Genomic DNA, 14652 nt, shown 5'->3' with positions numbered 1-14652 from the left:
TCAGATTTAAGCTTGATTTTGATGCGATCAGTGAGACACAGAGGGAGAAGAGTCTCGAGAAAACAGCACACAAACACACACACACACACACACACACACACACACACACACACACACACACACACACACACACACACACACACACTCTGCAGGAAAAGAAGAAAGGTGTTCTGTTTCAGGATCAGCAGGCATTAGAGAGAAAAGGTTGTGAAAATAACACCCAAGCACAAGCTGTTCAGAAATCGTGCGTGAAATTGGGAACAGAGGGATTAATGGAGACTGTAAAAAGAGCATTTAATTCTCACTCTCTCTCTCTCTCACACACACACATACACACACAGGTCACACACAGGTATTCATGAGCATATAACACACTAACAAAAAAAAAATCTCAGGGGGCAGCTCATTATTCATCAGTTACAACTCTTGTAGGAAATAAAAAGCAGAGATGGAAAGGTGTGGAAATCTTTTTTCCATCCGAATTGATTCATCACAATAACAGAAATGATAAGATAATTAGCTAAGACATTATTAAAGCAACCAGCCATCTATTATGTATGTATGTTTTTGAAGAGCTCATCTCTTTGCTGCACAAAGTTCTAGGTACTGTGCAATCTATGTGGGCCTCTTTTAATCTCATAAGAGCTCACTACATTGGCATCTCCAGATTTTACCCACTATTACCCACTGTGATGCCCCTACACACACACACACACACACACACACACACACACACACATTCTTAAGACTGACAGCAGGAGTTCACCTGTCTGGACTGAGCTACAACGAGACTCTGGTTTCGGAACACAGCGTGCTCCTAAGCCTGGTGGTAAACAGCGTGGGATTAGTCAATCTTCATTTGCACCTTCTTGTCTTTCCTAAGGTTGAGTACAGAAATGTGTGCCTTCTGTTTGGTCATTCTGGACAGTTGCCAAATCCTGTTTGCACTTCTAGAAGTTAAGAAAGAGAGATACTCTAAGGCTTTATGATTGCATGGGATTAAATCAACGTGTATGATTTCCTGTGTCTTACTCACTTTCTCACATTCACACTTTCTCTACATCCTGACCTTAGTATTATACAGTTCTCTCTTCCATTTATTTATTTTTCTTACCTACATAGACATATATGTCAAACAGTAATGACATACCTTAACATAACATTTCATATTTCTAAATTAGGTATTATATACTATAACTATGTTATTAAGGGAAATAGAAAAAAGAGTAATTAAAGAGAAAAAAGAAAAGAGAAGACAAGACAAGTTGGAGTTGAGAGACATTCTAACAGGTCATGATTAAAGTCACTCTGTGAATGATTACAGGTTTGTGTAATGGATGACTGAGTGTGGACTGGGATTGTAATGCACCTCTGCCATGGTTATTCAAGCCGAGGTGAGAGAGAGGAAAAGAATCCAGCGTCTGGAGTGAAAGCTTTAACGCGCTGCTGATCCGCACTGTTGCCTCTCCCACTAGTGCTGGATGGGAACAGCGCACAAATTTCCTCCTGTGGATTCCTTCTTCAAGATTACAATCTCCTGCTTCATTCAGTTAGAACATCTGCATGAGTATACAAGCAGCCAGGCGTCAGAAGGAGGAGGAAAAGTGTTTATAACACAAATCTTTTTAGATGGCTGAGAAAGACAACACACTGCTCTCTGCCAGTCTGCCTGGATTTATTTTATAGTATAATGTGAATGCCACATAAAAAAAAGATAAATCTCATCCTATGACTATAATAAGTGTGACACTAATGCTAGACATTGGTTTAGTGATCCTAGCACAAACCCAGAGAGCAAAATTTCCATTTTAACAGGAATATGTTGTTTGCAAGAACGCAGTCACACAATCACATCTTGTAGCATGTAGCAAACAGCAACAAAGATCATGAACTTTTTCCCGTTAAGCTTTTTAGTGGTCACTGCTGTCAACATGACACTGTGTCCCAGACAGCAAGATTTAGACTTTACATCTTTCCACACTAACTACTCAAAAGCCTGCAGGATAAGAACGTTATTGCGAGGGTATTTTCAAAGCTTATGTGAAATAAATCACGTTTGCTCCCCATAAATCAAAATCGCAATTAAATTGATGAGACAGAATATGAACGGTAAAAAAACCTCATAACACGCTCAAGTTTTTCCAAAACGTGAATTTTTGCAGGGTTGTTACGTCTGGCTCTCTGCAGACATTTCCTCGGGTCATTTCGATTTCCTGCTCTTAAAGCTGTGGCAGCTGTTGTTGACTGAATGCAAGCCTTATTAAGGAGCAAAATAACAAAAAGAATTATTTCATGTCGTCTGGGTCTGTTTCGAAAATGATTACGCTCTTTCACTCTAGGATGTTGGTATAAGATACTTAAGCCATTTGAACCACAATCAATTAGACATTGTAACCAGAAATTGAGTGAAATGAGAGGAATATTCAAGGCTTTGCTATATTTAAGCAAAGTGCATCATCTATATTTAAATTAGCAGTAATTGTGGGACATGTTTTGAAGGCGAATAAAATGAGACATGAAAGGCAGAGAGCAGAAAGACACTTCTGGGAGAAACAGGTCAGAGGTGTGTGTTAAGTCTGTCTGTGTTACTCACAGTTGCCTGGCAACACATCTGTTAGGACGGCACCGGTTACCGTCATGCAGTTCACACTGCACAGAAAATACGGAGGAAAACCCAGACAGATCTTAATCAACAATAACCAGTCAGCTTACTGTGGATAGCTTTCCCTTAAAAATGTCCTTGCTGGTGTTGGTGTTCTGGAGAAGTGTAAAATTGTGTCACGGGCTTGGCTTAAAAAAAAAAAAAAAAAAAAAAAAAACAAACTCACTACAGCAAACAGTAAACATCTATCAGTGGACAGGAGGAAAGCCACCCCGCTTTGTTGACCTTTCTGATCCCTCAGTTTAGTCAAGACTAATTGGAGATCCTTCTCTATCGATTTTCATCTGTTCTTTTATTTGAAAAAGCTGCCACACATGTGTGAGGCACATTTATTAGACTTCTAGCTGAAATGGTTAGGTCTGAATCTTTTCAAATTGTTTGCCAAAAAATGATTAGAGCAAACACTCTATATCATCTCCTGTTGCAATGGAGTCTGAGGTATTGTTATTTTGGGTCGAACGCTTTTCTATTTTCTATAAAAATCTATTTTCACTGCAGAAAAAGGAGTTACTGGATGGTGCAAAAAAATCATGTTTGTATCTAAAGAAATTGTTTCAACATTTAAATTAATAATTCATAATTACCTATTGGAAAAAAGATCTTAATATTAATTATTTATATTTTGAGAAAAGGCAGTTACAGACCATTGTATTCAATATATAATGCATTTTAAAATTACAGCATATAGTATTTTTACTTTGTAATGTACCGTTTAGAAATAAAAGTTATTACAGTTATTATTTTTGCTGTGAAGGCAATTTAGCATTTGACATGATATGATAGGTGTATTAATTTACTGAAAATAAATGTGTATATGTATTAAAAAAAAAACAATATGTGACTGAAATAGTAGTATAAAATGTAATAAAAATTATATTTAAATTATTGTGTAATTAAGTGTGTAATTGTAATTTAGGACTGTACAATTTTAATTCAATAGTCGGAGGTACAAAATTAAAGAGGACACTCTGGTTTGACTGGAACTATATTTAAAACCAAAATGAAAACTTTTTTTTTTCCATTCACATAATAAATACATTTGCCACTTGTGCATCAAAACATATTTGAGCTTATTTACATCATAAATAAATTTAGAGAAGGATTTTCCTCACTGTAAGAAAACACTGCAGTCTCAAAGAGCGCCGGTTTCTCCGGGCCAGAAAGCAGCCTGAGAGCAGAGGAGACGGACAAGCTGAGGCTCAGACAGCTCTGTCCCTGTCAGTCTGTATCAGTCAGAGTTTCATCTCACAGACCACCAGACCAAGCACACCTCTATTACTTCATCTCCTTCTTCCAAATCCATCACAGTTACATTCACTCAGTTCACAATCGTATAAAGAATTCCGCATCCTGCTTTACCAGTTACAGCCTGAAGCCCCTGATTTCCCCCATCATGTCATGTGTGTGAAATATATTAAACTGAGGTCATTGGAACTGAAAAATTTAGCTATATTGCTAAAAGGTCAGAAGTTCACTGCACCTGCGATTCTCAGTCAACAGCCTCACTGACTAACAGAGCTCGGCTTAGCCTGGATTATACAAGAGTTTTGGAATACTTGTTTGTTGAAATCAAATGCTGGTACAAGACAAATACTCTGACACATCGAAACATTAATTTTTAATTCAGGATTTAAACAAAATGGTATATATTTCTTGAAAAAGTTTTACAAATGTTGCGGTCTTGTATAACTTTATGTCACATTATGGCAGCTAATATATCAAACCTGTAGCAGAACCCATTAATAAAAAAAAAAAATTCATTACTGTAACCCTTTACTCAAAGGTCTAATTACTGTTAGACTTGGATACGATGTGTCAGGTATTTGTTTGTACAATATATGTCATTTCTATTATTTTTCATCATATATGGAAGGTGGCTTGTATTAAAAACACTAATTCATTTGCTCGTGAAAAACAATGAATGGGATGTGAAATGGGAGCAAGGGCAAAATGTAAAAGGTCAAAAGTAACTCATGTCACTCAAATCATCAGAAAATGATAGACAATTAGATCATTCAATCCATTGTATAACTTAAAAAATATAATTTAAAAAAAACATGAAAAATACTGATTGCAAATAAAAAAAATCATATTTTTTATGGAGATAATCACAACTTGTATTCATCAGTAACTATGATTTTTGTCTTTTTCCTCATTGGGTCATAACTGTTAATAATATTAGTCTTTTTCCTTGACCAGTCACTTCCTTTTCCAAACTGTAGTTTAATTTGTGACATAACACCTCCTTAAACAGCTACTCTTGTAAAATACTTTTTTTTTAAATATCATTTATCTGATTCATCTGTATTTTAAATGCATGAATGTAGTTACCTTAATACAGAATCCTTCTAAGCAATGCAAATATAAACATAACCAATCTCAGAACAGGAAACTACAGAATTATTGGGTGTTTTGTCTCTTTTCAGAGACAGAGTCAGGGTCTGAGCGTCAGCTGCCATTGGAGATGATGACGGAGGTCCCTTTATGGCTGGTGGTTTGCTCGGTCTGCATGCGCAGGTGAGAGGTCATGTCGTAGTGGGAGGAGCTTGCGCATCCTAGCGCGTATCCCCTGAAGCTGTCTGCCTCATAGAGGTGCTCCAGTGTGTAGCTGCTGAGTGAGTAGGCAGTGTGTTTGTCCAGATACTGGCGTGGATGAGAGGGGTAGAGTGCAGGAGTGGGAGAGACAGCGCAGGAGCCTGCAAGGCCCAGCTGTTGCTGTTGTTGCTGCTGTTGTGGCGATGAAAGCTCAGTTTGCAGGAAGTCTTTGGCTTTGGCCAACTGTTCAGAGCTGGGGCTGCTGAGACGAGACAGAGGGGTAGGGCTGGGGGCGGGGCTGATCACCTGAGCTGAACCCCGACACACAACACCCTGCAGCGCTGTCTGGGCAAACTCATTACTAAAGCAGGAGCTGGTGCTTTTACCCAGACCATTAGCAGGCCCTAGATTTCGTTCGGTACCACTCTTCCTCAGCTGCAGCCTGTTTTCCTCCTCTTTTATCATCTGCTGTGTGGCCCGGATCAGTGTCTCAATCTTACTGGGCTCCTGTGGGCTAGAGCGAAAGTGCTCAATTCGGTATCGGTCGCCTGAGTCACTGGCTGAGCCAGCATCAGGAGAGCTGACCGTGCTGTCCTCATCCCAGTGGCCTCTCACTGCAAACAAGAGTCAAAGAAAGGCACCAGAGGCAAAGCATTAGACCAGAAGTCTTCAATTTTATCCACACAGTGTTGATATGACTAAAACCATTCATTCTTCATTTGTATTCACAGCCCCTGATTGCATCATACAGAACTGAAAGTGACACTTACCATGTAGGCTGTGGATGGAGGTGATGTGGGGCATCGCACACTCATACCCATCTCCATTCTCAGGTGGGGATTTGGGTAGAGGCAGGAGAGAGCGGGCGGCACCCCACCATGCCTCACGCCCAGTCTGTGGAGTACCCAGGAAGTACCTGCCAGCTTCACAGCGGCCACGCTCACAGGCTTGAGAATGACTGTGACCTTGATGATCACTGGATGTGTGATGCTCCTCAGACAGAGGAAGGCTGTAGCACAGAGGGCGGGGCTCTGGGAATTGGCGGTACACACAAGACGCATCCATGCTTTCACTTTGATCTAATAGCTGTGGGGAGGCAGAATCAGTCAGAGGACTCCCACCCCATGGGCTGCTGTCCTGATCAGATTCAGAGCGCTCAGTGTGGAATCCCGGGTACTGCATAAAAACACAGATATCCATCAATCACTTTCTCTAAAATGAACGGAGGAACAGGTATTCAGCTTATTAAAAGAACACACTCACGTGGGGGTATGGAGAGAGGCGTGTTTTGGGTTTGGTACGAGACACCCTGCTTTTACTCGCCTTCCTGTTGTCACTGACCGGGTTGGATGGGCTACTGTAGGTGAACGATGGTTTGTTGGATGCCGCTTGGTCTAAAGACAGCTGTAGGCCTTTATACTCAGTTTCCCTGTTGAGAAAAATCTAAAGCTGAAGTTACAGCTGAAGTCCAACAGGTATTGCACTCAGCAGGCTTTAAATCAATACTTTCATTACCCAAAGACAAGCTCTCTAGCGAATTGGTGTGAGGCTGTTTGTATAAGTGTGTCTCTGGTGTGTTTTGTGTACTAGGGCTTTTTATTTCAACTCTCTCAATGCTGTAAATGCAAGCTAACATCTGTTTGGTAATTAAGATGCAATTGCTCATTTAGAAGAGCCCAACGTGAAAGTGTTTGTGTGTGTGCAGGAGAGAAACAGTGTGTATACGTAAGAAAGGAGGAGGTACAGTTGGAAACCATTGTTTCTCCTGCAGATTGGAGCAAGGCTTTTACAAACACATGACAGAGGGGAAGCGTTTCAGTTCAAATACGCAGTGAGATTAAGAGCTATGTCTGACTAAACCAGCTCACACGCTGATCCTGCATGAGGAAATGGAAATTGATTTCTGAGTAAAGTGCGGTATGGATTTTTCTTCCCTATGATGATTCAACTTTCAAAACCAAGAAAACTGTCTGGAGAGTCCAGAAAAAGATCAACCAAAACGTCAGCCAAAGATCAAACCATAAAGAAACACACATACAGACAGACAGACTGACACACAAACACACACACACACAAACACACACACACATTCTTATTGAATGATGTTAATCTGAGTTAAGAGTCACTGGGCAAGCAGGAATCTATAGCTGTGGTTACAGGTTGTGGACAGAAGCCAAAACAAGCAGAAGGTGACGCAATGGGCAGAGACCGTGTCATTTTACTTACTTGCTTACTTGCTTGCTTACTTACTTACTTACACACACACACACACACACACACACAGACACACACACCCCTCAGAGTTTCAGAGGTCCTTCCACTGAAATAATTGCATTATTTCATTCATCTGTATAAACTAAGTCTTACTTCAGTAGCCAAAAGGAAACCTGTTGGCTCTATTATTGCTTTCAATAAGCAATGGACAAATGTTTTCCTCATAGGGACAAACCAAGTGCCATCACAATAGCAACAATGTCAGATATTCCTGTCCTTGTGCAGACATTTGGACATGTGCCCCACCACCATGTACACACCAAAGACACACATATATATACTACTTATATTTACTATCCTTTTGTAGAGTGTCATAATTATTAATTATTAGTGTAACAAATATTCCAGGCCTAGAAATATTATTTACAAAAATAGAAAAAAAAAAAACTGCATTTTCTGAAAAAATAAATAGTTGTATAAGGATTGTGTGATTATGAAGACAATAAAACCTTCACACACACACACATACACACACATTTTGACTTTACACCATATACTGCAGTGAACAGGCAGACATTCTGATAAGCTAGGATAAGGGGCCAGACATATTCACCTGCTTCTGTTGTGAGCAAAGATTAGCTTCGCAATTATGAGACAACACACACACATAAACATGCGCACACTCACACGTACCCACACACACATTCATACACACACAGCAGGGTCAAACAGAGTGCAGGTCTCAGTACCTACATTCACTTTTTTAAATTATAAGAGCATTGATCTGTGGCTCAAACACACTGCTGGCATAACAGGGAGGAACTGAACTCTTAACAACACACTTAGCAAGCTGTGTGCTATAAACACTCATCATCTTTACAGCCTATTAATTAAGGCTCATAAACACTTCTTTTTATGACTTTGAGCTTAGGGAGCTGCGTGAAGCTGATCTCAGCTTCACATTAGCATGAGCACGCGGCACCTCTTTTGCTTAATGGAGGCTTTTATGGAGCCGAATCATTCACATCTGCAACAGGCAGGCTAAATGAGAGCTAAAGCACGGATGTCAGGTGATAGCAATGCTTCCACATGACTTTCTGGATGTGCATAGACACACAAAACCTCATTTGAGTCATCTGTGCAGCTCTCACTCCCAGCCCCAACATGACGGATGGCTTCTCCACCAGAGCCGCTTCATTCTTTAGTGAGAGTTCCGGAGAAATAGTGATAATGCATCCGAATGCATGACAAATAAATCAGGCTAGAATCAGCCACCCATATAATTCATGTAGTGAACAGAGCCACAGCTGAGAGTGTTGTTTCCACACAGATTTCCCACCTGATAGAAGAGCACTACAGCAGCCATGACCCGTGGCCATTCAAAAAGTTCACTAACAGCTCATATATATAATAAGCACTGCATTTATAGTGAATTATAAAATATTTCTTATGCTTTGAAATGATATCTGACAGCACAGCACAAAAACTGAGTACCTAGGAAATGACCAGTATTTAGCTGCATTATTTTCATAAAATATGTAATTTGTTTGTAATTACATTTTGAATGATTGCAGCTTATGTATTTATGTTTTTTTTAATCTCCCAGTGTAGTAAGCCTTTTTCCTTTCACACAACAGCAGCAATAACCTCCAGGGTGAAGACCAGTGCACCTTCTCCGATGTGTATAAACGTGCCTCTGCATACTAATTTCTGCTTCTCATGCCACCGTGAGCATGGAAGGTTGCACAAGCAGAATGACATGGACAAAACGGAAGTGCCCATTTACGGTACTCGACAGGTGCACGCTGTGCAATTTTTTTAAGCTACAGACATGTTTCAGAGCGGTGCACAGTGCGATTAGCTGAGAAGAAGCAAGAGCACGTCTGAGGTTACTGGGGTCAGCATCGCTTTCACCATACATGGGTGTAATTGTAGGAGTTAGCTGTGAGAACAGGATAGTAGAGCACTAGGCTTATCAAATAAATAAGCTACCAGTAAATCCATAAACCTTAAAATAAAAATTTTGCTTATTGTCATAAAATATTTTAATAATGTCTGATTATTTCTTTATTACTTAATTCTTGGCTGTGCACAGGACCGGTATTTATTTTGCTTGTTTTTTTTTTTGTTTTTTTTTTTTTGTACATTGTAAAATGTATGTATTTGATAAATATTTCTTTTAAGTTTTATTATTCTTGCTAGTCATACGGCTAACGTGTGAACGGTGATTAAAATGACATGTGGCAGATAAAACCAGTAAAGCTGTCAGGTTTATGTAACACGCTGATCACAAGTTAACATCACACCCTAATTAAATTTATATTCAGCAATCTAAAATCATGCAACACATATATGCTATCATAATAGCCTATCATCTAACAAAAAAAATCACTTCACCTTTCTGTCTTTAATAATTACATTTAGACAGCAGCTAGCAGAACATTATATTATTTTAACTGCAAGAATATATATTTTTTTATTTAATTCCTCACAACCACATACAGTAAATAGTGAACTGTATTACATGAAATTGAAGATGTATTATATGCATGTCAACCTGCATGACATCTTTATAATGAAAGCAAATAACCTCTCGTGATTGCTTTATAAATAGGGTTCAGACCAGAAAAGCTGATGAACGTTATTCTTAATGTTTTATGTGATGAAAATAGAAAATAAATGAATAAATAATTTGCATACTCACGTGAGGACATAGTTCACACTGACAATACAGTGAGGTCTGGAGGATCTGCTGTTGTGCACAATGGTTGCATAGCTCTGCACCCACACCCAGCCGCCTTCCTTAGCCAAAAACCTGTAGTACTTTGTAGTGACCTGACCCTTCACCAACACTGCAGACATACAGCAAGAAACAGAGAGAAACAGATCTCACATCAGGGGGATTTAGATGTCTATTAACCTGCTAATCTTAGAACGAGAAAAAAAAAACATTACTGAACCATTTATATATTGCTGGAAATCCTGATCTTTAACATAATTTCAGTGTTAGATAATCTACGTCACCGTTACCCCCACATCCCCACCTTCTCCTTCACCATGCATTCATTCTCTACATTTAATCAGCAGTAATTGATGATGAACTGTGATTAAAACACAAACACACTTTTTACAGCTGTGTTTATTGTATTAACCATCATCGCATTATGTGAATAAAATAACAACATTAGTCAACTTACAGTTGAATAAATTACATGGTTAATTAAGTTTAATATACAAATGTAAAACAGTACTATTATACACATACACATTCTGTATAGACAATAAGCTTGTGCTTATCTGCCTGATATGAACTGTATTAAAGTTAAAGATAAAATGTGAAACAATATGCAGAAAACTGTAATTTGAACTCCATAATGACACTTATTTTCTTAAATCAAGTTTTTTAAATCAAGTTTTTTTTTTTCATGTCTTAAAAATATGTTCTGGAAATAAATTAGCTATGAAGTTAAAGTTCACTATATTGATAATCAGTGTGTTAATTATGATTCATCTAATGTATGGATTTAGAATATATTTCTAACTCTGTCTTCATGCTATATAAGTGTAAAGCATTAACATTAATTGAAAGTGAAGTGCTGTATTCATTATAAGTAATCGTGTTGTGATTATTCCTGTGGCTGCAGTGTGACTGGCCATGTCATGGAAAGAAGGTAACCAGAGGAATGAGCAAAAACAAAGCTAACTCACACAAGTGGTGTGCACAGCGTAGGTGAAAGGTGTCACAGCTGTGGACGTGATGGTAAAGAGTCTTCTCTATTAAATCCTGTGGCTCATAGCCAGTAAGCTCCGCCACCCTGGCAAACCAACATGGAGAAGAATAATTACATTGCCAATGTGCACACAAACACCTGTGTACACACACAGTCGCCTACACACGCACACACAAATACACAAAAAGAATTTGTACAAATATAAACCTAACATGCAAACATGCATGTTGCACAAAATAACAGGTGCATATGCATGTTCAAGATTGAACATGAATATACAAACACAGCTTCACACACCAACAAACAAACTCACACGCACACATATATATACATACACACATAGGGTAAGCTTTGGTGGCCTTAACTATTATTTGACACCAATGTGCCTATTAACAGTAAATTCTTTGTGTAGATCTACACAATCCATCCTACAGAGAGAATGTGGATGCAGACTACCTGGAGTCAAGGAAGATGAGCTTCATGTCCAGGCTGGCTCTGAACATGAACATGTTGCTGTGGAGCTTGATTTCCGTCACTGCACTTGGAGGCAGTGAGTGACCCACGGCAACCAGACCGACGTTCTGATAGCAGCCATCAAACAGTGACATGTCTAAACTGTACTGCCGGATTTTTAGGTAGCCGCTGCAATGAATCACCTTTACGAAGAAAAAAAAACACAGAGGAAAAACACAAATATGAGCACACAGATACATGCAAACAAAAAAACCTCATGTTCACCTATATATGTTATGTGTATAATATTTCAAAAGCATTATTCAAAAAGCATTATTCAAAAGCATTATTAAAAATATTATTAATAATATTTCAAAAGCATTATTAAAAGTGTTATTCACAGTTAAGGCCTTAAGCAATTTTAACTGGAAAGAAAGAAAGAAAGAAAGAAAGAAAGAAAGAAAGAAAGAAAGAAAGAAAGAAAGAAAGAAAGAGGGTATGGTATTAAATGTATTTTATTTTTTGATAAAAAATTACACATTAATTAAAATCATTACACAGGTTTTGCAAGATGTAATAAAATCCGATTAGATTATCTAACGGTTAGATTAGTAGATTCTAACCTTATAGCCGCCGCACGTCAAGCCTGCGTTTCTTTTGGCCAGGACGCATTTCATTCTCAAAAAGAAAGAGCGCTCCATCTCATACTCTAAATATAAACGGAGGAATAAAAAGGAAACATTAGAAAAGGTATATATGTTTGTGCAGTGTGTGTGTGTGTGTGTGTGTGTGTATATACCCTGGACGAAGTGAGAATGGTAAGGCTGGTGCGCTGTGAGCACTGCGGTCATCTCATCATGATCAGCAGGGTGGATGTACTCATAAATACTGTTCCCCGTCAGCTCTACCTGTTAAAATGAACCTCTGTCATCCTGCTCAAACACGCTTTCAGCTACACGAACACAGACAGGAAAAACCTACAGACAGTATGGTACCGTGCACTTTACCTGGGACAGGCCTAAATGCACAGAAGCAGTCTCAGAAATGTACATGATCTTCCCATCCGGGGCGACTACAAAAATAAACCCGTCCAAAGTCTGAAAAACAAATAGTTATAAATAGTACACATGTATACATATGAAAATACACACGCCTATAATTAGATTCATTCCTTGTCCAATACGTGAACCAGCAAAACACCGTCTGATTAAATGTCTGATTTCATTCCTACTAGAAAGAATCTTTCGGTTTCGCTCAGGATATAAAATCTTCATGATCACTGAACACGTGTTTACGTTTATTCACAAAACCGATAAATGTTGAAACCTCTGAATTTCCCGCATCGCGTTTATTCAGGTTAAACAACACTGTTCCATTCGCGCTTCTTCTACTGAGTCTCATATATAACATTATAGCGGCAAATGTGTCAAATGTGCATGGCATCATTATCTGTTACACCACAAATACCAAATTATCCAACAGGTATTAGACTATTATTAGTAGGCGATTATTATTATTATTATTATTATTATTGTTATTGTTATTGTTATTATTATTATTATTATTATTATTATGTTGGCGGTAATTATTAATAGCTATTAACAGTAGCTGTATGAATGTAATCCTACCTGTAGTAAATGTGATCCGAGCTCACGGCCCACATTGTCCAGAGAACTGGCTCTGCTCACGTGGCCCCAGGATTCCCCCAAACCTGCACAATAAATGCAATACATTTTAGATCATATCGGCCAGTGTATTATTATTATTATTATTATTATTATTATTATTATTATTATTATTATTGTTGTTGTTATTATTATTATTGATAAAATATAATATTGTTATTGTTGATCTTAGGCTATCGAATTAAATCTTTTTTTTTTTTTTTTTACATTTACCTCTTTTTTCTACATTGACCAATTTTTTTTAAAAGCCGTGTCATTACTGAATACGAGAAAGTGAGTACATTTGGAAGTAAACATGCAGTACAGCTGTCAGTGTGATGCAGATGCAGTGAGAGGACAGAGCATGCTAAGAGAAGTGCGGAGGTGCAGTCTGTTCTCAGCCCTGACGCAATCCCCTATTGAAATGCAAATTTGCGAAAACAAACAAGGATCACAGCAAAGCTCCGATTCCCATTTTAATATTAACCAAATATACACTTCGGGTTTACACAACAGAAACAATCAAATCATTGCTGAAGCACAAATCAAACACAGACGGCCTGCACATCCTCATTCACCTCTAAACAGTGTATGACTATCCTGAAATATCCAGTACAGTTTCAGTACTATACAACACTTCAGCTCATCTGCTAGTGTAGAAACATCAACATGTCTTCTTTAAAATGTCCGTTTAACAGAATATAATAATAATAATATTAATAACAATTATAGTAATAATAATAATAATAATAATAATAATAATAATAATAATAATAATAATAATAAAATCTGAAGAACACTTGAATTAAATCATTTTTGGATATCATGTGATTTTCGAGGTCGACTGTATGATTTTTTTCACAACAAACAGCTACAGATGCGTTGTTGGGAATTTGTGGAAATCTGGGCTTGACTTCATGCGTCAAAGCTTTGAAGGTTTATTTTTACGTTTGACCTTCTGCAAGGGAAAGAAGAAGTAATGTGTAGTTTAAGATAATTACAAAATGAACTCTGTTAGGCAGAAGAAATGAGATCTCTGTACTCTCGCGACAAGAAGAGTTTGTACTGAAGCTAAAAGCGGCTTCCAAACAAAAAGCGCTCGTTTGTGCTGAGAAATAAATGTAATCCACTGAAGCGCTCCACAAGAAACCTTTCAACTGCTTGTAGGGCGAGAAAATTACCTCCATCTTTTCAGAATTACAGACTCGACTGGAGACTTTCCAACGGTGTCCAAATCGCCTAATACCAAGCTGGATAAAAAACGTGTCTACTTTTTCCAATAAACCGTTATAAAAAGGGATAGATGCCCAAATGTCTGAATTTTTACTAACAAATTACTTATTAGCAAATGTAATAATAATAATAAGAATAATAATAATAATAATAATAAGAA

The 14652-nt window shown here is 38.0% G+C and overlaps 1 protein-coding gene across 1 annotated transcript in view; it reads right to left on the bottom strand.

Moving 5' to 3' along the window:
- Positions 1–5009: 5009 nt before the first annotated feature.
- Positions 5010–14652, bottom strand: part of sim1a (SIM bHLH transcription factor 1a) — a 12576-nt gene continuing 2933 nt past the window's right edge. The window contains exons 3-12 of the mRNA XM_060869225.1: positions 13224–13306; positions 12603–12692; positions 12395–12503; positions 12219–12304; positions 11599–11798; positions 11120–11226; positions 10116–10263; positions 6461–6626; positions 5968–6373; positions 5010–5811 (exon numbers count right to left, since the gene is read on the bottom strand). Coding sequence (XP_060725208.1) covers positions 5111–5811; positions 5968–6373; positions 6461–6626; positions 10116–10263; positions 11120–11226; positions 11599–11798; positions 12219–12304; positions 12395–12503; positions 12603–12692; positions 13224–13306 — 2096 coding nt within the window. The 3' untranslated portion in view covers positions 5010–5110. The remainder of the gene's footprint in view (positions 5812–5967; positions 6374–6460; positions 6627–10115; positions 10264–11119; positions 11227–11598; positions 11799–12218; positions 12305–12394; positions 12504–12602; positions 12693–13223; positions 13307–14652) is intronic.

Source organism: Tachysurus vachellii, chromosome 5 (genome assembly GCF_030014155.1).
Source record: "Tachysurus vachellii isolate PV-2020 chromosome 5, HZAU_Pvac_v1, whole genome shotgun sequence".
Classification (NCBI taxonomy): domain Eukaryota; kingdom Metazoa; phylum Chordata; class Actinopteri; order Siluriformes; family Bagridae; genus Tachysurus; species Tachysurus vachellii.
This window is presented reverse-complemented; position numbering and strand designations above follow the sequence as displayed.